The sequence below is a fragment of the Petaurus breviceps genome, unplaced genomic scaffold (assembly GCF_028583685.1).
Source record: "Petaurus breviceps papuanus isolate PSGF00001 unplaced genomic scaffold, PetGlider_PUasm1.0 520, whole genome shotgun sequence".
Lineage (NCBI taxonomy): Eukaryota > Metazoa > Chordata > Mammalia > Diprotodontia > Petauridae > Petaurus > Petaurus breviceps.
In genome coordinates, this window is record NW_027186354.1 from 133,606 (window position 1) to 154,526 (window position 20,921).

At 41.8% G+C, this 20,921-nt stretch overlaps 2 protein-coding genes and 1 pseudogene across 4 annotated transcripts in view; 1 reads left to right on the plus strand and 2 right to left on the minus strand.

Annotated features, from left to right (window-relative positions):
- Positions 1–15,198, plus strand: part of UBAP1 (ubiquitin associated protein 1) — a 57,405-nt gene extending 42,207 nt beyond the window's left edge. For 2 of the 3 annotated variants that reach the window (XM_069101901.1, XM_069101899.1), the window contains 5 exons: positions 4,922–5,848; positions 11,800–11,997; positions 12,924–13,025; positions 13,894–14,117; positions 14,164–15,198. In XM_069101901.1, coding sequence (XP_068958002.1) covers positions 4,922–5,848; positions 11,800–11,997; positions 12,924–13,025; positions 13,894–14,034 — 1,368 coding nt within the window. In that variant the 3' untranslated portion in view covers positions 14,035–14,117; positions 14,164–15,198. Of the gene's footprint in view, positions 1–4,921; positions 5,849–11,799; positions 11,998–12,923; positions 13,026–13,893 lie in introns of all 3 variants that reach the window. The other variant, XM_069101900.1, reaches the window with a different exon arrangement.
- On the minus strand, positions 6,656–7,339 carry LOC138172211 (protein transport protein Sec61 subunit gamma-like). Its single transcript, XM_069101902.1, has one exon. It carries the CDS (start codon positions 7,022–7,024, stop codon positions 6,818–6,820), a length of 207 nt encoding a protein of 68 aa, XP_068958003.1. The 5' UTR covers positions 7,025–7,339; the 3' UTR covers positions 6,656–6,817.
- On the minus strand, positions 7,518–8,916 carry LOC138172210 (V-type proton ATPase 21 kDa proteolipid subunit c'' pseudogene; annotated as a pseudogene).
- Positions 15,199–20,921: the final 5,723 nt, after the last annotated feature.

Here is a 20,921-nt window from a genome sequence, read left to right on the forward strand (position 1 = left end):
CCATTGAGTAAGATAAAATAGTAATGACATTCTGGGGTATTTACTTCAGACCTACTTTTTTGTATTACATGGTCAAGATGATGTGATATAGACAGGGTGCCTAAGATAGGCTTAGTTGTACTTCTTTGGTTGAAGGTAGCAGACAAAGTTCTCAGCCCCCTGGCCATTGAAGCTCAGGATGGTATAAAAATGTTCATTTTAAATAACAAGAAAGAGTGCTGGATATTGAGTCTGAACAGCGTAGCATTGTAGAAAAGAGTACTGGCTCTCAAGTCCAAGTTCTTGCATTTGATTCTCAAATCTGATGTTTATTTCCTGGGTAACTTTAGGCAAGTCAACTTGATCTTCGTAGGTCTTTGTTTCATTCTGTAAAATGAGGGAGTTGAACTAGGTAGTCTCTGAGATCCCTTCTAGCTCTCCATCTACAGTCCTATTATCTGGATCAAATCCTGGCTTTGCTGCAAATCATATTTGTGATCTTAAGCAAGTCACTTCCTCATCTCTGGATCAAAATTTCCTTATATGAAAAATGAGACAGAGGAGGAGATTAAATAGGTGCCCTCTAAGGTTCCTTCCAGTCCTAAATTTATGTTCCTATTAATGGTTCAAGCAGTCTTTTGGCCATTTTGTAAACTGCTACTTAAAAAGGTTAAATACCAAAGTTGATCCATCTTAAATGCTTTCCCCTCTCATTGTAAAAGAGGGTGTGTGTGTGTGACATTGTGAATGTGCAATCTTAATTTGTTTTGGAAGCAGCAACTCGGTTATAAAGGAGCCTTGTTTGTTAGTCTGGGTACCATGACACTTTATGTCAAATATTTAATTTCATTTCATCATTCCCAAATAAAGTCTAAATAGTAAATGGTTTCATTGGGAGAGTTAAGCTGTGACTCTCAGATAGCAGTTCTCATTTCCCTTTGGTTCCTCTTCTTTGAGGCACAGCTTTTATAAAAGCATCAGAAAGGGAAGTAGATGTAATTTGTAAAATTTCCTCAGTGATGGGTCATTAACATCTCCTTTGTGCAGTATTTTATAGATTATAGATGAAAATGAAAATTCCCTTTGTCATCAGTAAACATTTTTTGTTACTCACCTACTATATGTACCCCAGGTACTGTGCTAGGAGTTGAGGTTATAGTCAAAAAACAGTCCCTGCCCTCAAGGAGCTTGTGTTCTATTGGAGAAGACAACACATACATAAATAAGTATTGTATATATACCAGGTAAATTGTCCTCATAGTTGCATAGCCACTTTATTAGCAGCAGTAGCCACAACTCTTATGCTAGATACTACCATAAAATCATTTATTTTTGTTAACTAATTTGACTTAAGAAAATTACAGGCCTGATCCAATGGTTTTTCAGTCTTTATGTAGTTAGTTGAGGTACTTAGTTAAGTACTGAGGTGCATGATGCAGTGCTTTCTTCATTTCACCAAAAAAAAAAAAAGTTGGTTTATTTTTGAGATTAAACCATTAAACTAGTGAGGACATGACTCTCAATTGATGTATATACCAGTTAGCTTTACTCTGTTTTTTGGCTACAGACAGTAAGCTTACCCTGCGTGGAACAAGAGGGAAACAACAGTGCAACCTATCCTCACTAAAGGGAAACCAGAACCATATCCCTTGATGACTGTGGGTCAGTAATGTTATCTTTCTATATGAAAAGACAAAACAAACCATTAAAATAGACACAGAGCCTGCTGTCAGGGGGCTGTAGCTTGAAACTTGAAAGTTATGTAGTTTTCCACTCTTAATTTTCTCCTTGACTTAGTGTTAGTATTCACTTGTTTTCAGGAGAAAAATAGTGTTTGCTATCTTGTGTATGTAAATAGTTTTGTTACAGTTTGGGGTTTGTGGAAGATGGAAAAGTAGAAATCAAATTACCATCTTTGATTTTCTCCTCAACTGAATTGTAGTAGTATATAGGCTATTTTTAGTTCCCTTCACTAAAAAGGAAAAGATTATTGTGCTTCTGATGCAGAGCAGGACACTTTGGGGATTTATATTTTGGGGGAGATGCTACAAACTTGCTAATAAGAATTTATTGCCTTTCGACTTCTGAAAATTTGAGGCTGCCATGTTTCACTATAGTTTAAAGTTTGTGACATATATTTGTTGCATGTTGGATCGTGAGGTGTTAGACTTTGGGATAATTCAATAGTTTTCCTAGAAAATATTTTCATTTTTGTTTTTTAAGGAGGGTAGGCAGGGCAGTTGGGGTTAAGTGACTTGCCCAAGGTCACACAGCTAGTAAGTGTTACATGTCTGAGGCTAGATTTGAACTCAGGTCCTCCTGACTCCAGGGCTGGTGCTCTATTCACTGCGCCACTACCTACCCCTTTCATTCTTTTTAGATCTTTCCATGATACAAGTCTTTCCCTAGGCATAGATTTTTCTGAAGTCATTTCCCCATGTATAAGCTGCCTGCTTTAAGAAACTGAGCTGGCAGATTATTTTCTCCTGAAAATGTATGAAAGGTCAATTTTTAAAATAGATCTTATATCACCCAAATCCCCCTAGTATCCCTTCCCATTTAACTTCTGTATTAAAAATCTCTGATAATAAAAAGTCAGAAAATTTATATGAGATTCACTAAACCCATGAACCCTCCCACCTGTACAAATCAGTGGAATGGTTGTCTTCTTAGGACTTCTTTGGAGCCATACTTATTTCTTTGAAATTCTGCAGCATTCAAGTTTCCGGTTTTTTGTAGTTGTGCTTTTATGTTGACACCATTGTAGTAATTTTCTATATTGTTTTCTTGACTGTTTTACATCACTCTGTATCACATCACTTTTTCCATGATTTCTGTATTCATTACTTATTTCTTATATTCCATTATATTCATGTACTAGCTTCTTTAGCCATTCCCCACTTGATGGGCATATACTTTGTTTCTAATTCTTTTCTACCTCACAAAATACTGCTGTAAATATCCCGGTGTACTTCTTGTTGTTCAGTTGTGTCAGAACCTTCATGGCTCCATTTGGGGTTTTCTTGGCAGAGATCCTGGAGAGATTTGCTATTTTCTTCTCCAGATCATTTTACAGATGAGGAAACTGAGGCAAATAGGGATAAGTGACTTGCCCATAGTTATATAGCTAAGGAGTGTATGAGGCCAGATTTGAATTCAGGAAGATAAATCTTCCTGCTTACAGGCCTGGCACTCTATCTACTGCACCACCTAGCTGCTCCATTTTGATGTATAGGAACTTCTATCAGTATCCTCCTTGGGGTATAAGTTAGCAGTGGAATTTCTGGGTCAGTGGGTGTGGACATTTTAGACACTTGCATAATTTAAAATTGCTTCCAAGAAAGGTCAGTTTTAATATTTATTTTCCTTAGTATCCTGTAGTTTTTGGAATTAATAAGTCATGTTTAAAACATTCAACTTGATTGCCACATTTCAGTGAGTAGAGATCTAAGATCTAATTTTAATTCTACCAGTAAACATAGTTTATGTATACATATAAAATCAAATATATTTCTTCAGCTTTCTAGTTTTAGGGTTCCTCTCAAACACCATTGCTGTTGTTAGAAATATGTTTTCATCTGTGTACAGGTTTTCTTTAGATCTGGGAAAGTCAAGATGATATTTTGGATGCTAGGCATAGGAACCAGTTGAGTTATCTGTTATTTAATCCTTTGTTCTAATCTTCCAGTAGACTATCCCTAATTTCTTTTCTTTTCCTTAGGCCATATTATCCTTTTTCTGTTTTCTTTTTTACTTCTAACCTTGGACAAATCAGCATACCCAGTCATTTGCATAGTCTTGGTGATTTACCAAGGAGATTACTGACTTTTATTATGTATTATTCAGGAGAAACCTCTTACATAATAGATGTTTTCCTGAAAAATCATTTGTAAATCGAATCTTTGTGACCCAAATAATTTAAAAATGTACTAGTGGACCTTTATGTTTAAAAGAACTCTTAGATGAATCCATTTATGAAGTGACTAATTACTCTCAAGTTTGTTTGGTACATTCTGACCTGTATGCATGAATTTTTTTACATGAAGGTAGATCCATATTTTCGGATGGTGAGCTGATGAGCATCCTCACTAGGCAGTATTTTGTTGAGCACGCATTATTTGCAAAGTGTTAGGGATGCAAGAAACAGATTATGGTCTGCACTCTTGGCGATCTAAAAATCTAGTAGTAAGAGGTATAATACTTATAAATTGTGAACTTAGAACTAAGGGACCTAAGAGGCCCTTCATTCTCCAGGAGATTCAGTGACTTGCCCAAAGACAAACATGGAGGAAGTAGCAGAGCAAGCGCTCACACACTGGTCTCCAGCGCTCTCTCCACTGCCCCTCTCTGGTCTATGTGCACAGAAAAGTAGTAACAGTGTGAAGCTGCATAGTCAAGTGAGCGTTAGATAAATGATACAGACAGTGAGGCCAGAGGAGGTGAGTATAACTAAGAGTTTGAGTGGTTTGGAAGGCCTTGTGGAAGACCCAGGCCTCAGGAGAGACAAAGAAATGTGAAGACATTCCATTCAGGGGAAATACTGTGAGCAGGCGTAGTGTTTTGGGGTGACAGTGAGACCACCAATTTAGTGGTATACAATAATAATGGTAGTGGGTTCTTAGGATTTCTTTATAGTAAAATTTTGTGGAAGGAGTGTAAAAGCAAAATTTGTTTGGTCAAGTAATATAAAAGGATTTGGTGTCATAATCTGCTTGTATATAGAAAATAAACTAACTTTGTTTTTTTACATCACCAGTCCATGTATTCACATATTGTGTGAAAGGAAAGGCTGGACAAGGGAAGTGTTGGTATCAAAGCTCTCACTTAAGTGATCTCTTTTCAAAAAAAGTATTTTAACTCTTTGAAAAACAAACTGAAGTATAAAAGAATGATATTCATATGCTTAATGTCTTTTCTCTTTTTTTTGTTATATGTTTTGCAGTATGACTTTTCCTTGGAAAAAAAAACAATTGAGTGGGCAGAAGACATTAAGAAAATCCAGGAAGCCCAATGGGAAGCTGATCGAAAGGCAGAAGAAACAGACTCCAAAGTGAATTCCAAGAGTGGTCCAGAGGGTGACAGCAAAATGGGATTCTCAAAGACACACTGCCCGACCACAATGCCACCCCCCATTAACCCCATCCTTGCCAGCTTACAGCACAACAATATTCTCACCCCAACCCGTGTTAGCAGCAGTGCCACAAAACAGAAGGTTCTCAGCCCACCCCATACGAAGGCAGACTTCAACCCTGCTGACTTTGAATGTGAAGAGGATCCATTTGATAACATGGAATTAAAAACTATTGATGAGAAAGAAGAACTGAGAAACATTCTTGTTGGTACAACTGGGCCTATTGTGGCCCAGATCTTAGACAATAACTTACCCAAAGGAGGGTCTGGGTCTGTGTTGCAGGACCAGGAAGTCTTGGCATCCTTGGAAAGGGCTGCACTGGATTTCAAGCCCCTTCATAAACCCAATGGCTTTATCACTTTACCACAGTTAGGTAATTGTGAAAAGATGTCACTGTCTTCCAAAGTGTCCCTCCCTCCTATCACTGCTGTGAGCAATATCAAGTCTCTTTCCTTCCCCAAACTTGACTCCGATGACAGTGAGCAGAAGACAGCAAAACTTGCAAGCACTTTTCACAGCACCACCTGCCTCCGAAATGGCACTTTCTTGAATTCCTTAAAACCCTGCTCCCAGAACAATGCTAGTGAACTCAATGGATATCTTGGGGTGGGACTTTCAGCTTTAAATTTGGACAGTGGCAAGGAAACACCAGCATTATCCCCCTCATCCCAGCTGCCTTCCTTGTCTGTTTTGTCAGTGTGTACAGAAGAGTCATCACCTCCAAATACAGTGCTGACAGTAAGATATTTTGATTGTTTTTAAGCTGGGGCCCCAAAAAAGCTGACTCACCCTTACCTCTCCTGTAAAAGTAAGGGATGGTAGGAATTAGTTTTGCACATGTGGGGATGACATCAAGATGGGGCATCGTTTTGTTGAGATTGATTGTGATGAAAGCATTTGGGGTTATTTTCATTCTCAGCTTTGTACTAGCCATGACCACTAACCTAATCTAGGCTTCTTTTCCTAGATTGAAGCTATTTCCAAGTGCCTGCCTCTCTGACACCTAGTATATTCCTTCGTTTGTATGGCTCTGGTGAAGACAAGAATTTGCTTTTTAATGTATTCTTTTTAAATTTTTTTCCCCTTTTCATACATTTCCTTTCCAATTTTTCTATCACCTTTCAACATTTCTTCAGCTCATTTTCCTGTCTTAATGCTCCCAGGTATGATTTTTTCAGTTGTGGATCTTTGACTAGGTTGAGTTTGGGTATGTTCTGAGAAGCATCATTGTGTGCTGCTAACCTTTTCCATAGGCTATCAAGAGAGAAAATATTAACATTCAGAAATCTTGACATTTAATAGAAGTGGATATTCTCAGTTTTGAACTAGAAATGTGTGTAAAGTTTTTTAAAGGACACACAGGAGTTTCTATTTGATTCTAGATATAATAAGGAGCCAGTGGAATTTCTTGAGGAGAGAAGAACTGGTCATTTGCCAAGTTCTTTCTTTTTGATTCTTCTACAACCCTTCACTATGCCCTTCAGTTCAGTTTCTGATGAAGAGGTGGTCCTTATTGCCAAAGTTGATCCCTCATCCCATCCTATCTTCTTTTTTTTTTTTCATAAAAGTTATTTTAATGCAGATATAGAAAATACCATGGAGGTAAACCACATAAGACAAAATTTTTACTAAATGAACAAAGCCAACACCTTCTCAACCCCAAACTTGTCCATTGAGCTTGAAGAAGTAAATGTCTTCCAGAAGTATTCAGCCACCAACAATGATGTTATTAATAGGGATATGGATCAATTTAACAAAAAAGCCAATAAGTCCCATTATAGCAAACCTTATTGCTGTTGCCACAGCAGTCTTCTGGAATTCTTTTCTATATGGCTTGGTACACCTTTTGACAAGTCGAATTGAGTCCTTCACAAACTGCCAACTAGGTTCAACAAATTGCATTTCCTGATCCATGGCAATCTGCACAACCGATGCTTCTGACTAAAAGGACATGTAACCACTTGGAGGAAAGCTGACTACCTCAGGCGAACTGGAAGCTGTCAGCCATTCCCCCGCCCTCCCAACTCCCATTCTATCTTCTTTAGCAGTGTCTCCTCACTATCGTTTGTCATCTCTTTTCCGATCCTCATTCTTTCCCTTTCTGCTGCCTTATAAACAGGCTGTAGTTGTTGCCTCTATCCTGAAGCAACCTTAGTAGATCTACTGTCTCCACTTGCTACCTTACATAATTTCTCCCCTATCTCAGCCAGAGTCCTTGAAAAAGCTGTTTATATTCAGTACCTTCACTTCCTTTGCTCTCTTTTCTGGCTCCCCCTGTAGTCTGACTTATGATGGCATCAGTCAGTTGAAATGCTCTCTCTACTTTCCAGTCATCCATTAATTATCCAGTCTAATGTCCTCTCAATCTTCTTTTTTTTGGGGGGGGGGGGTGGTGACCCAGGACACAGACCTTTATTTCAGACACTGGTGGGCAGAGGACATGTCCTCCCAGTCCAAGGCCAGGGCCTGCCCCTCCAATGGAATCCAAAAGGGGCAGATCACAGTGAGGGCCAGAGGGATACAGTATGGACACCATGGGGGAGCAGCCCCACTGGCTGGGGCAGCCAGGCCCTCCAGGAAAACCAATAAATTAAGAGTAGAGCACAGCAGGGCAGGGCCCTCCCAGTGCTTCAGGCCTAGTCTCCCATTTTTACTTTAGAAGTCTGAAGGATGGCCACAATGACCCCAAAGAGGCCAGTGGCACTGCCAAAGATCTCTATAGTGAGGATCTTGAGGAAGAGGCTGACATTCTGGGCATCGGCCAGGGCAGCTCCACTGCCCACAGTGCCCATGCGCACACTACAGAAGAAGTTGGACTGGCCCACGGTGAGGCTAGCACCAAACATGGAATAGCCTGCATTGCATGGTAGTTAGTTTCCATTGGCTTTGGGGGTAGTGCCACTTCAGGGCTCTGCCATGTTGCTGACGACAATGGCCGTGATGATGCCATAGATGGCCACAGCCTCACAGAAGATGATGCTTACTAAATTCTTGGTCTTGATCCCTCCACCAGTGATGGATGATTCTGTGATGTAGATGCCCCAGGCTGCTCCCACTACAGAGAGGGAGATGGCCAGCCCTCCCTAGGTTGGACCACATGTAGGGTGATGTCTCTGTGAGGAACCAGGCCACATCGAATTGGAAACCCAAGTCGAATACTGTATAGCAGATTCCTATGACAATCATGAAGCTCCAGAAGGCCACGGACAGGCCAGAATGAAGCAGCGCGAGTCCCGTCATGGCAGCGACCGCGCCAGGGTCCGAGGCTGGAGCATGGGCTGGGGTCAGGTGTTGGGGGTCTTGGTCGCTGGATGGGCCCGAGTGCCTTCTCTCAATTTTCTTGACCTCTCTGCCACATTTGATACTATTGACCACCACCTGGAAACTTTCCTTTCTACATTTCTGTGACAGGGATCTCTTGATTTTCCTCCTACTTATCTGACTGCCCCTTCTTAGTCTCTCTTGTTGGATCTTCATCCAGGTCATTTTGCCTAACTTTGGGTGTACTCTAAGGCTCTGTCCCAGGCCCTCATCTCTTTTCTCTGTACTCTCTCACTTGGTGGTAACATTTGCCTCTGATTTTCAGATCTGTGTATCAAACCCAAAGGACAGCTAGTTGGTGCAGTGGATAGAGTGCTGGGGCCTTCCTGAGTTCCAATACGGCCTTAGACACTTAGTAGCCTTGTGACCCTGGGCAAGTCACTTAACCTCTCAGTTTCCCTCAATTGTAAAATGATCTGGAGAAGGAAATGACAAACCACTTTCTTGGCAGTATCTCTGTGCCAAGAAAACCCCAAATTACCTCATGTTCATTTTGTATAATATATTTGCATGGTCTTTGTCTTGATAGAATGAACATAAGCACTTTGCCTACAGGAACTTTCACTTTTGTATAGGTGTCCCTAGTACTTAGCACAATGTCTGGCAAGAAGTAGGTGCCTCATAAACTGCCTGTTGATTGATTGTTCTTTAGGAAAATTTCTTTGGCCTGTGAGGAAGACGAATTAGAACAGTGAGAGACTTGAAGCAGGGAAACTTAAGTGTTCCAGTCAAGAGAATGGATGAGAAACATACTGGGGAGATAAAGATGACAAGATTTGTTAGCTGATTAGATATGACAATTTGAGGGTTGCACCAACGCCAGCATTGTGAAACTGAGTGCTTGGAAGATGGTAGTGCCCTAGAGAGAAGCAGAGAAAGTTAGGAGAGCGGTGAATATGAGGAGATGGTAATGGTTTCCCTTCTGGACTTGAGCTTAGGATGCCTCTGAGACATGCTGTCAATCAGTAGTCATAGATAGGTTCAGCTACCAAAGAATAAATTGAGGTTGACCCCAAAAGTAGTTTTATGGTCTCACTTAGCACTGAGTCTTTATGACTCAGGAAAAAAAAGGAACAGTTTATGAAGAGCCTTCTCTTCTTCTTTTCCAGCATCTTTTGAGAAATTGTTTTTTCCTTATAGTAGTGGCTCAGGTGGTATCTGCTGTCTGTAATCTGTGATCCCCTTCACAGGAATTCCTATGATGATGATACTAGAATTTTTTTCCTACTAGGCAATAAGGTTAAAACAACTTTATAGTATTTTGAGGTACTTCCATAGTTACCTTGATGAAAGGGAAATGTTTTGATTCCTTGAAAGGCATTTACTGAGTTAGCCTGAGGAAGTGAATGAAATATCTCTATATTTGTTTTTGGTAGGTTGGCCAAAGAATAAGTGCCAATTAGATAAGAAGTTGGTTAAGGTAAGGATGATCCTCTTAAACTCTTCTAGAGAAGCATGTATGTTTAAGGTAGACATTAAGGTTGTCCCAGGAATGAGGCTTTTTAAAAGGTACAAGTGTAGGTGAAAATAATCCTGATTGGACAGAGATCATTAGCTTTAATAGAACCAGAGACCAGCCAGCAACCACAATGCACTTACTGGTGGCATTGGATATGCTTCACTCTCCCTTCTACATAGTTTAATTCTTTGTACACAAGCACTTATAATAAACGTGATATGAAGTAATAAATTGCATTAAATCATTATCAAATAGTAGTTATTGAACTAGCAGTCTTGGTATAAGGCCAAATAGGTCCTAGAAACTCAAGTTGTCTCAGTGACCAGGTTTCTTCTCTGATCACCTGAGGTATGTAAAGCATTTTGCAAACTTTAAAGCGCTGTATAAGTGTGACTTGGAATTACTATTTTCCATTCCAACTTTAGAGGGAGGAGCAGATGGGAATGACTGTGTATGTGAAAGTCATGAATAGACCAAATGGAGGCAGGGTAGAATGTTGGCTGTTCTGGAGGACCTTTATTTAAGCTCCTGGCAGATTAAACTCTACTCATTCCCCTGCAGCCTCGAGGCCACATGTGGCCTTCTATGTCCTCGGGTGTGGCCTTTTGACCCAATTTTATTAAATCGAGTCCCAATTTTACAGAACAAATCCATTTATTAAGGGGATTTGTTCTGTGAAGTTTGGAGTCCGTCAAAGGGCCGCACTTGAGGACCCGACCCAGAGGGCCACATGTGGCCTCAAGGCTGAGGGTTCCCCACCCCTGCGCCTAGTTCCATTGCTCAGCTTGTGGGCCAGATTGAACATAGGTTCAGAGCTAACAGTCCTTTGTGTCTTTGTGTGTATGTGACTGAGTTAAGGGAATGGTCACCTTTGAAGACTGGGAATCATGATCTGAGAGATTTTTCTCAGCCTCAGCTGGAGTTGTACTTGTACAACTGGGACGGGTTGTTTTAAGAGCAAGTAGGAATTTAGCCAAAAACTCTTGCTCTCGAGAAGGAAGTGGAGAGTTTTAGCCTGCAGAAGAGAAGACTTGGAGAGGGAAAGGATAGGCTAGCTGTCTTCAAGTATTTGAAGGGCTGATGTGTAGCAAAGGGACTAAATTTGTTTTCTTTGGCCTCAGAGAACAGAATCAGAAGCAGTGGGAGGAAGCTTCAAAGAGGTAAATTTAGGCTCCCTCTCCTTAGAGGTCTTCAAGTAGACACTTACATACCTCAATAACCACTTGTTGGGTATGTCATAGTGGGAATTCCTTCCTTGTATGAGTTGGACTAGAGGGCCTTTTCAATTTTCAGTCATTATAGTCCCTGTTCCACTTAACTTATCTGTGTGCTCTCAATCATTTTGGGGCCTCATGCTTTTTCCCTGAAACCTCCGTGTAGATCCTTAGCAGACTGAAGTTTGTAAAACATTTGACTGCCAGGAAGCAAACAGTCATTTTGGTAGTAGTGATGGTCAGAAAACCAGTGCCAATTGAAAATAGTGTTAGCTGGCTTGAACATAGGAACCAGTTGACTCAAACAGAATTTTAAAAAATCTACATTTTGGGAAAGGCTACCCTAGGGTCCCTTTTAGGTATAAATATAAATATGATTTCTTCCCTATTTGTCTAATTTAGTCTCCAGGAGGAAAGGGCAAGATAGCTCAGTCTGAAACAGAATTTTTCCACTTCAGCCTCAGGTCTTTATCTCAACTTCCTTCTCTTGTTTAGATTCCACTGTGCAGATTGGCCCTTTCCCCTGAGCAGGCACTTCAGTAACTATATACTTGGTTATAGACTGTGGGGTAAGGGTAAGGAGGAAGTTTGCCTAGGCATGGTCTCCTCTTTTTTGTCTTTCTCTTGTGCAGCATGTTGTTTATATGGCCAAGGATCCCACTCTAGCATAACCCTGCATGTTTCTCCACCACCAGGTCATGCCTCACAATGTCAGGACATCGCAAGTGCCCAACACCCCCAGCTGTCCCCAGGGTTCAAGTACACCAACCTATTCGGACCTGCAAGCACTGTCCCCCAGTGAGCGACAATGTGTGGAGACAGTGGTCAACATGGGCTACTCATACGATTGTGTCTTGAAAGCCATGAAGAAGAAAGGAGGAAATATAGAGCAGGTGAGAAGCTAGAGAAAGAAAGTAGGTAGGACTAGATCTTATGTATTTTAAGCTCCACATGCATTTGGAGTGCAGGGTCCTTTTTAACTGAGCCAACATCCTCCCCTTCAGTCATTGCTCTGTTTGAGTTCAGGAACCACAGACTGAAATAGGCAGATTCTTCACCCCGCTCTCAGTTCCACAGACTCAGTAGTTATTTGAAAGTAGTTTCTCTCTTTTTTAAAATATGCACCATCATTTCCAGGTGAGATTCTGAGGATATTTGTGGTAGCACATGGGGAAAAGTACCCAGGGCCAAGCAACTTTCCCTGTGAGTTAGATTTTTGTTCCAGCCATTGCTTCACTTTCACACCTTTAACTGGCAGTAGTAGTCCTGGGAAAAGACAAGAGTTTAGTAGCAGTGTCTTTTACAGGCTAGTTCTTGGTAGAAGACCTTGGTTGTGGGAACCAGGTCTTTATCCCCAGAAGTTCATAGGAGGCCTGACTTTAGAATCCAGTGCTTGGGGAAAATACAGGTGCGATAGGGTTAGAAAGGAAACTGTTTAAGACAAAAGATAGGTAACAGTAGCTCCTCTCTACTTCCAGCCTCACCAGCAAGATGCATTGCACTGGGGGTAAACATTATTCCTATAGGGAGCTGTTAAGATGACAAATGATAGGCTGGTTCAGGTTTCTAGTTGTGGTTGAGCAGGGTTAGATCGTTAGTTCTCTGTCTGATGACAGCTGCTTCTCCCAGTAAGACCAGTCTTTGGATTCATGTTGGTTAGATACATGGATTCATTGAGTTCTCATTCTCTCTACTTCATCCTTGTACTTCTTTTGAGGGAACTCACAAGACTGAATTTAGTTGTTTCTATGAGAGCCATACTGCAATGACTTGCAGACCTACTCAAGCCAGAGAATTGACTTTTTGTTGCTTTTCTTAGGTTCTTGACTATTTGTTTGCACACGGACAACTCTGTGAAAAGGGTTTTGATCCCATTCTGGTAGAAGAAGCTTTGGAAATGTACCAGTGTTCAGAAGAAAAGGTGAGACTGGTGGTTTGTGTATGGGATTTGGGGCAGGGATAAGAGAGTCCAGTAGAGAGATGTTAGATATGTCTGCCTAGGGACTAGGAATTCTTGGACTTCATTTCATACAGTCTCAACCGCAACACAATTCCTTGAAGTCTTGACCTTCCTACTCTTTTCCTTTCTAAACCAGTTTGTGGCAGCTGGAGACTGAGTCTATGGTTGGCCAATGGGATGATGGTATGGTTAGGTCCAGGGGTATAAGTAAAAGATACCTTAATCCCTCCCTGTAGCTTCCTGCTAGCAAGAAGTATGTTTGTTTTTATCATGACAGAACTTAGTATTATAGGGCTTCCCAAGGTTTAAAAATGAGGAATAATCTTGGCCAATGGACTTCTAGCCAGAGCTGAGATGGAAAGGAAGGGAGAGTTGTAGTTGATTTTCGGGGGTGGAGCATTAGAGCCTTTGACTGTGGAAAACTGCCTTTATCCTAGACTGCTCCATGCCAGGTATTTTGAGATGTCTTAGCAGCAGCAGGCATGAGTCTCCTCTATATAGATGAGTTCTCATGACTTGGGTCTGGAAGTCGTGGGAATGTTGCAGAAGTGTGCTGCAGGACTGGTGGGTGAGGGAAATGAACTCTTATCATTGGCCACCTTCCCAAATGACTTTGTCTAACTACTCACATTTGAAACTCCTTCCCTCACCTCTTCTGCCTGGACTTAATTGAAGCTGGTGAAGTAATGCTGGAACTATTAGGTGACCTTTTTGACCTTGTCCCATAAGCAAACGGGTGCTTCCAGATTTTATTTTGATGTTTTTTTGGGGATCTGTATTGTTGGGCTCTTTTAACCTTTTTCTCCCCACCCCCCTGTTTCTCTTTCAGACAACAGAATTTCTTAAATTAATGAGCAAATTTAAGGAAATGGGCTTTGAACTGAAAGACATTAAGGAAGTTTTATTATTACACAACAACGACCAAGACAATGCATTGGAAGACCTCATGACTCGGGCAGGAGCCAGCTGAGAACAGGCCCCAGCCCACCTCCACCCTGCCACGGAGCATCTCTCCCTTGGGGAGGCCCCAAGTATTCCCACCAGTCCCGGGAGGTCTCTCCCTTGGGGAGGCCCCAAGTATTCCCACCAGTCCCGGGAGGCCCCTCCCCCTCCGGTGGCTTCACCCTCTCCTTAGGAAGAAGAATGTTGTGGGTTTGTTGTTGTTGTTGGGGGTGGGAGGGGAAGACTTTACACCACACATCGATGTGTGTGAGCATCTAATCCCTGTGGGAACGGGGAGGAGGAAGGTAAAGCACGAGGAGTGTTGGGACCTCTAAGCTCTGCCCCCATGCCACCCATCAGTTAATTTTATTTGTATTTTGAGAAGTGCCCTTCCCAGCTTGGCCCTGGTTTTTCTGGGGGACTGTACATATATTCAAGACCAAACTTTGTTGGTGTGTTCTCACCCTTGCCATGAGCAGGAGATACAGGGGTGTTCTGGAGTTCCCTCTGAGAGACTCTGAGGTAGTCAGTGCTGCTTTGAATGTCATGTGTTTGACCAAAACATCCCTCACTGTTAGAATGGCTGAACTGAAATCCACATCTAGTGCAATGGAAAGGGTTTTTAGGGTGTTTATTTGATTTTACTTTTTTTTCTCTTAAAAATGAACTCCAAGATTCTAACTTAGTGTAACACTGGTTCCTAAACTTTTAAAGGCATGAAGAATGCCATTGAGTTTGGGCTCTGTTCTGCCCCTTCTGCCAGGCAGCCACTGTGCTTACCCACACTCAAGTCTAGCCCTTAACAACCTTCCCCAGGGTTTTAAGTCCCCAGCTACTAGGAAACTGTTCAGTTGACACTTTAATAATTCAGTGTGAAACAGGAATTTCTTTGCAAGCACTTTCAAATGGGGTTGGGGAGAATGAATCCACGATCCATTAGCCCAGCCCTAATTCACATTTTGTTTCAGTTTTACTTTCCACATCATTCTTGGAGAATAGATTCACTACTTTAGAATGATACATTTGGTAACATCTAGTAATAGAACCCAGTCTCTTTGGTTTGTTTTGTATTATGTTGTACATTGTTAAAGCTCTAAATACAAAAAAAAAAATACAGTCTTGATGAATCTAAAGTAATTTGCTAACTATTTTGATTCTTCAGAAACAACTACTAATAAAAGTTTAAAAGGTTTTTTTCTGTTGAATTGAATTTCCTTAGGCTGGTGGGAGGGCTTTTTTTAACCATAGGACTGATGGGAAGAACTGTGTTTTTTGATTGTGTTCACTCTCTGCTGTGCTGCGACCCTCCCCTCCCCCCCCCCCCCCCCCCCCCAGTTTATGTGTGGTTCTTCTGTTTTAATGAGCACACAATGAGTGTGCTCATTATCTCTCTAGTTCATTCTTTTTTGGGGGTTTTATTTTTGCCTTTTGGAGGGCGTTTGGGGTAAAGTAACTTGCCCAAGGTTACATAGCTAGTTTTTTTATGTTGGTGTTAAAGTGTCTGAGGCTGGAACTGAACTCGGGTCCTGCTGACTCTGGGGCTCTAGGCACTGCGCCACCTAGCCGCCCGAGTTGTTCATTCTTGACTGTGTTATGTTTTCCTCAACAGCTCCCAGTCCTACCCAGTTCACTGTCATTTTCTTGGGTAATTTTGGCAGCCTTGAAGAGAACAGAGCAACAGACTACTTGCCTAGCTGGTGGTGCTGTCCTCTGGAGTTTGCCTCACAATGGGAGTAGTAGCTATTTTGTAGCAAGTGACCTGAGGACCCTAAACCCCTCTTCTTCTCTCCCCCCCCCCCCAGCTTTACCTCAGTCTGATATAGGAGAGGGTGGCTTTTTCCTCCTGTCTCTTTGTAGTTTTTTCTTTTTCTTTTTTTTTTGCTTTTTGGAGGGGGGAAAGGCAGGGCAGTTGGGGTTAAGTGACTTGCCCAAGGTCACACGGCTAGCTAAGTGTTAAGTGTCTGAGGCCTGATTTGAACTCAGTTCCTCCTGACTCCAGGACCGGTGCTCTATTCACTGTGCCACTTAGCTGCCCCCCTCCTTTGCAGGTGAAGGGAGGTAGGCACTGTTGGCTAAATTTCCATGGCTATGAACCTTGGCAGAATTTCAGCTGGTGTTTTGAAAGTGAAGTACTAATGAAAGGATTCTGTCCTTCACCTAGTCTTTAGGAAAGGAGTTAACCTTTCTTGCATCATGAGCCATTTAGCTGTCTGAGGAGGTCTGTGGATCCCTTCTTGGAATAACTTTTTAAATGCATAAAATAAAATACACAGCTTAAAAAGGAAACTAATTATCCTGAATGCAATTATTTACAAAAATAGTTCATGGACCCTACCTAGGATAAGAACCCTTGCTTTTGGGAGAAAGGTTACAGAAAGCTCAGAATTTAATCTTTTAACAGAAGGAGCCCATCTCCTCAGCTGCTGTGGGCAAGAAAGGTAGATAGGAAGATCCCAATGGCTCTCTCACTCTCGAAAACACACACTCATTACCCCCTCCCCCCCAATATGGGGTAATAAACTAGATGCCACACAGCACAACTACTCAACCATTTGCCTTGTATGATCTAATGAACCAAGTATGATCTCTCCAACATTACCAATGACTTTTAACAACAAAACAATTTATTTTCCTCGGTCCTTAACCTCCCTGCAGCAGCTTTGATGATGTTGACTGATCTTACCTTTGATACTTTTTCCTTGGTTTCCCTGACACAGGCCTCCTGGTTCCTTTCTGTCCACTTCATTTCCTCTGCTGAATCATCTTTCTATCTATTTACATAAGCTCTCAGAAAAATCTAGAAGGCCATTTGAACTGTTTTTGAGGGAGGAGAAGGTAGGCATTAAGGCAATGAAAACGACAAACAACAATTCGTTGTTTCTAAGTAGTGTATCCAAAGATTCTTTGAGAGTCTTTCCAGCTATAACATTCTGTGAATCTGACTTGGATTTTGGGTTCCCTTTCATTAGAGGTTCCAGGGATTCAGCATAATCTATGCAGATGACTCCACAAAACAGAGTGTTCATTCTAACTTCACTCATCTGCCTACTGTGTATTCTTTCCTGAATTTCCTTTGGGCATCTCAAATGCAAAACAGCCAGTCACCCTTCTTCAGACTCCTTGGTCTTCTCCAGGACTGACCCATCCACATCTAATCAGTTAGAAAATCTTGTTGCTTCTGCCTTTGACTTCACAAATCCACCCTCTACTCCTATAGCCCACCACTAATTCTTACCTTAATAAATATTAAGTGCCTACTATGTCTCAAGCACTGCATCAGGCAAAGAATGAAACAGTCCTACTCACAGTGAACTTAAATCCTAATGAAGGAGACAAGTACACATAAAATAAATCATAATTTTAAAGCTAATATATCTACAAAGTAGAAGAATACAAAATAGTTTGAAGGGTAGATCACTAGCAGTTTGGGGCAGTCCAGGAAAGGTTTCATGAAGAAGATTGTGCCTAAGTTTCATCTAAAAGGAAGAGGATTCTTAGGCAGAGGTTAAGGAGAGTACATTTCAGGAATGAGTCAGTGCAAAGATAACGGTACGTGTTGTAAGGAAGAGAAAGAAAGCCAGGTTAGCTGCATCACCGAGTGAGGAAGGAGTAATTTCCAAGTAGAATAAATAGAGGTTGGGGCCAAGCTGCAAAGGTCAGTTAGGTGGTTCAGTGGATAGAATGCTGGGCTGGTGTCAGGAAGACCTGAGTTCAAACCTAGCCTTAGATACTTTCTAGCTGTGAACCCTGAACAAGTTACTTACCCTTGTTTGCTTCAGTTTCTTCCTCTGTAAAATTAGGTGGAGAAGGAAACGGCAAACCACTCCAGTGTCTTTGCCAAGAAAACCCCAGATGGGGTCACAGTGAGTCAGACATAACTGAAATGACTGAACTACAACAAAGATTGTAAAAGGCTAAACAAATCAATTTCCATTTTATCCTAGAAGAGCAATAGGAAGTCACTGGAATTGGTGGAATAGGGGAGTCAGTCACATGGTCAGATTTGGACCTATTTAAGAAAAATTTGGAAGCAGTATGCAGGATGGGCCAGAGTTGGGACAGAGAAATCAGAGAGTTGCAATTTCAGTGAGGGGTAGGTGATGAGGGCCTAAACTAAGTTGCAGCAGGGGTGGGGGAGAGACGGCTAGCAATTGATTGGATATGTGAGGTGACCGGAATAAATGCAAATTACAAGCCTGAGACATTGGAAGGGTGGTGATGCTTTCAACAGATGAGTTTAAATTTCAGCGTTTTTAGAACATTTAGAGTTTGAAATATCCAATAGGCAATTGTTGATCTAGGACCAAGAGATGGGCTGGATATGTCGAACTGGGAGTCATCTGCATAGAGTTGTTAGTTGAGAGTTGATGAGATCATCCAGAGAGAGCAGGAAGGGAGAAGAGTGAGGTCCTGGGACAGAACTTTGGGAACACCCAGTGTTAGGGGGATTGAAGTACATTTGGAGCTATGCGAGACTGAGAAGGAGCAGTCATACAGATATGAGGTGAACAGGAGAAAGGATTAGGATGGAAAGACCATTTAGACTTGGCATTTAAGAGAATATTGATGTGGACTAATCTAGGCTCATTTCTCTACTCTGGCCTCCCCACAACAAAATGACACACACCAAAAACCTGTTGGTGGCAGGATGAAATGCAGACTTGTTAGCATTGCACTTCATGTTCCCCGTAATCTGACTTCTGCTTTCCCAGCTTCATTTCATACTACTTTCATTGTCTTTGGTACCTTTCAGCAAAATTTAATTTCCATTTTTAATCGTTTAATTAGGAACTTTATTTTACCTGTGTATATTTCAAATATGTTACCTATTGTTGGATTCAAGTGTCCAATCCATTCTGCTATCCTGTTTTATGGGTGAGTTTATCCCATTCACATTCAGTTATGACCATTAATGTTCATACCGCTCTCCACGAATTCTGGTCCAACCAAATAGGATCACTAGCTGTTGTGTGAAAACTCCATATTCCAACTCTTGTCTTAATGCAGTAACAAAAGCAGTTTTCTGTGCAGTTTCTTCCCTTATCTCTACCTCTCAGAAATCTTGTCCTTCAAATTTCAGCTCAAACCTGTCTGTCCCTGATTACCTTTGGCAGGGAACGGGGAGGGGGGGGGTATGGGGGCAGGCTCCTCTTCCCTGGTTATTCATGCTTTCAATTTTCTTTGTACTGTATTTAACTGTGTTTGTATTATATGCTTCCAGTAAACTCCTTGAAGGCAAGGACTGTATTCTCCAGATTCTAAAACAGTGCCTTACAAATAGTAGGCACTTGAATATTTAATTATATTACTATGAATGAATGAAACATTTTTAAAGTGCCTGCTATGTACACAACACTGTGCTCAGTGCTGGGAATCCAAGTAGAAAAGACAGACCTTACTCTCAAGGAGCTCACATTTTGTGTTTGGAAGGAAGCTTTAGAGTTGTTCTGGTCCATCTCTCTCAGTCTCACTTCCTCCTTCTCTATTGCTGATCAGTTCAGCTATGCACTAACAGCTACCTTGACTCTGTGGTCCTTTCCCATCACCAGCCATGCCATGCTAAACCCCAACCAAGTTACTCCCACCACCAGCTTTTTTTTTTTCCTATTTGTCCTGCTGAATGGGCCTGCAAATAATGTGGCTGTGCTGACTTATTTTAACATTTCAAACGCACTCACTTGCATTTATACTTTATACATTCTTTTAAACGTTTGTGCATACTTTTTCATTCACTACATTTTCTATAAGGGCTGTTCAAAACCTGTTGGTAGACTTCTACACTGCCTCCTTGCTTCCTTCATTGTCAAAAGACATCATCTGCTTTCCTGAGAACAGAGGCCACCACAAGTTCCCTCTTTTCTCCAGTCTCTGATGAAGAGGTAGCCTTGCCAAGGCTAACCCCTCGCCTTGAGCTTTTGGATCCCATTGCCTCACTGCCCACAGGAGCTTGTCCTCTCTGTCATTGTCTCTTTTCCTCATCTTCAGTTTGCTGATTCACAGACTCCCTTTCTGCTTTGTATAGACATGCTCAGGTCTCCCTCATTCTTTTGGAAAACGTTCACTGTTGACTCCTCAAGCTGTCATGCTGTAATTAATTCTCCCTTTCAAAGCCAAACTCCTAGGAAAAGCCATTTACAATAGTTGCCTCAATTTCTTCACCTCTTAGTCATTTCTTGGCTTCACTATGAAGTTGTATGCCCAAGGCTACATGATCTCTGCCAAAATCAATGTTTTTTGGCCCCCCTCAGCTTTCATTCTACTTGACCTCTGCAGTTTTTGACATTGTTGATCACATCTTCATCTGCTGGGACACACTCTTGCCTCAAGCTTCCTTGACACTGCTTTTTCTCTGCTTTTCTTCACTTTTTGACCTTTCAAGGCTCCTTTGCCTACAAATTTCCCCCCAGTTACTGAGTGGGCATTCCCCAAGGCTGTGCCCTTCTTTCTCTAGAAACTGTCTCAGACAAGAGGTGAAGGCTCACCAGCGTGAGTGTTAAGAAAGACAACATGAGGAAAGCTGTAGAGATAGGATCAGTAAGACTTGACAACTGACTGGACAGGGGGGTTCAGTGAGAGGGCAGGGTCAAGCTTGAGTTTCATAGAAAGATGGTCGTCAGTAGAAAAGGTAAGTTGGAGGGAGGCATGAGTTTGGATTGGATACTGGTGGGCCATCCAGTGGGAGATATTTGGCAGCCAGCCAGAGTGGATAATTGGGTACAGGGAGTCAGGAGAGAGAGGAGGGTTAGATATCCTCATCTACTTGCCAAAACTTGTCAGCTCTCTCACCCCAGCATCTCACGCCCATCTCCGGCCTTTACTGGACATAGCTGTCTCCTGCCTGAACTATTACAATGTCTCCTAATTGCTCTTCCTGCCTCTCAGTCACTCTTCATCTCCAGTCTGCAGTCTGTCCTG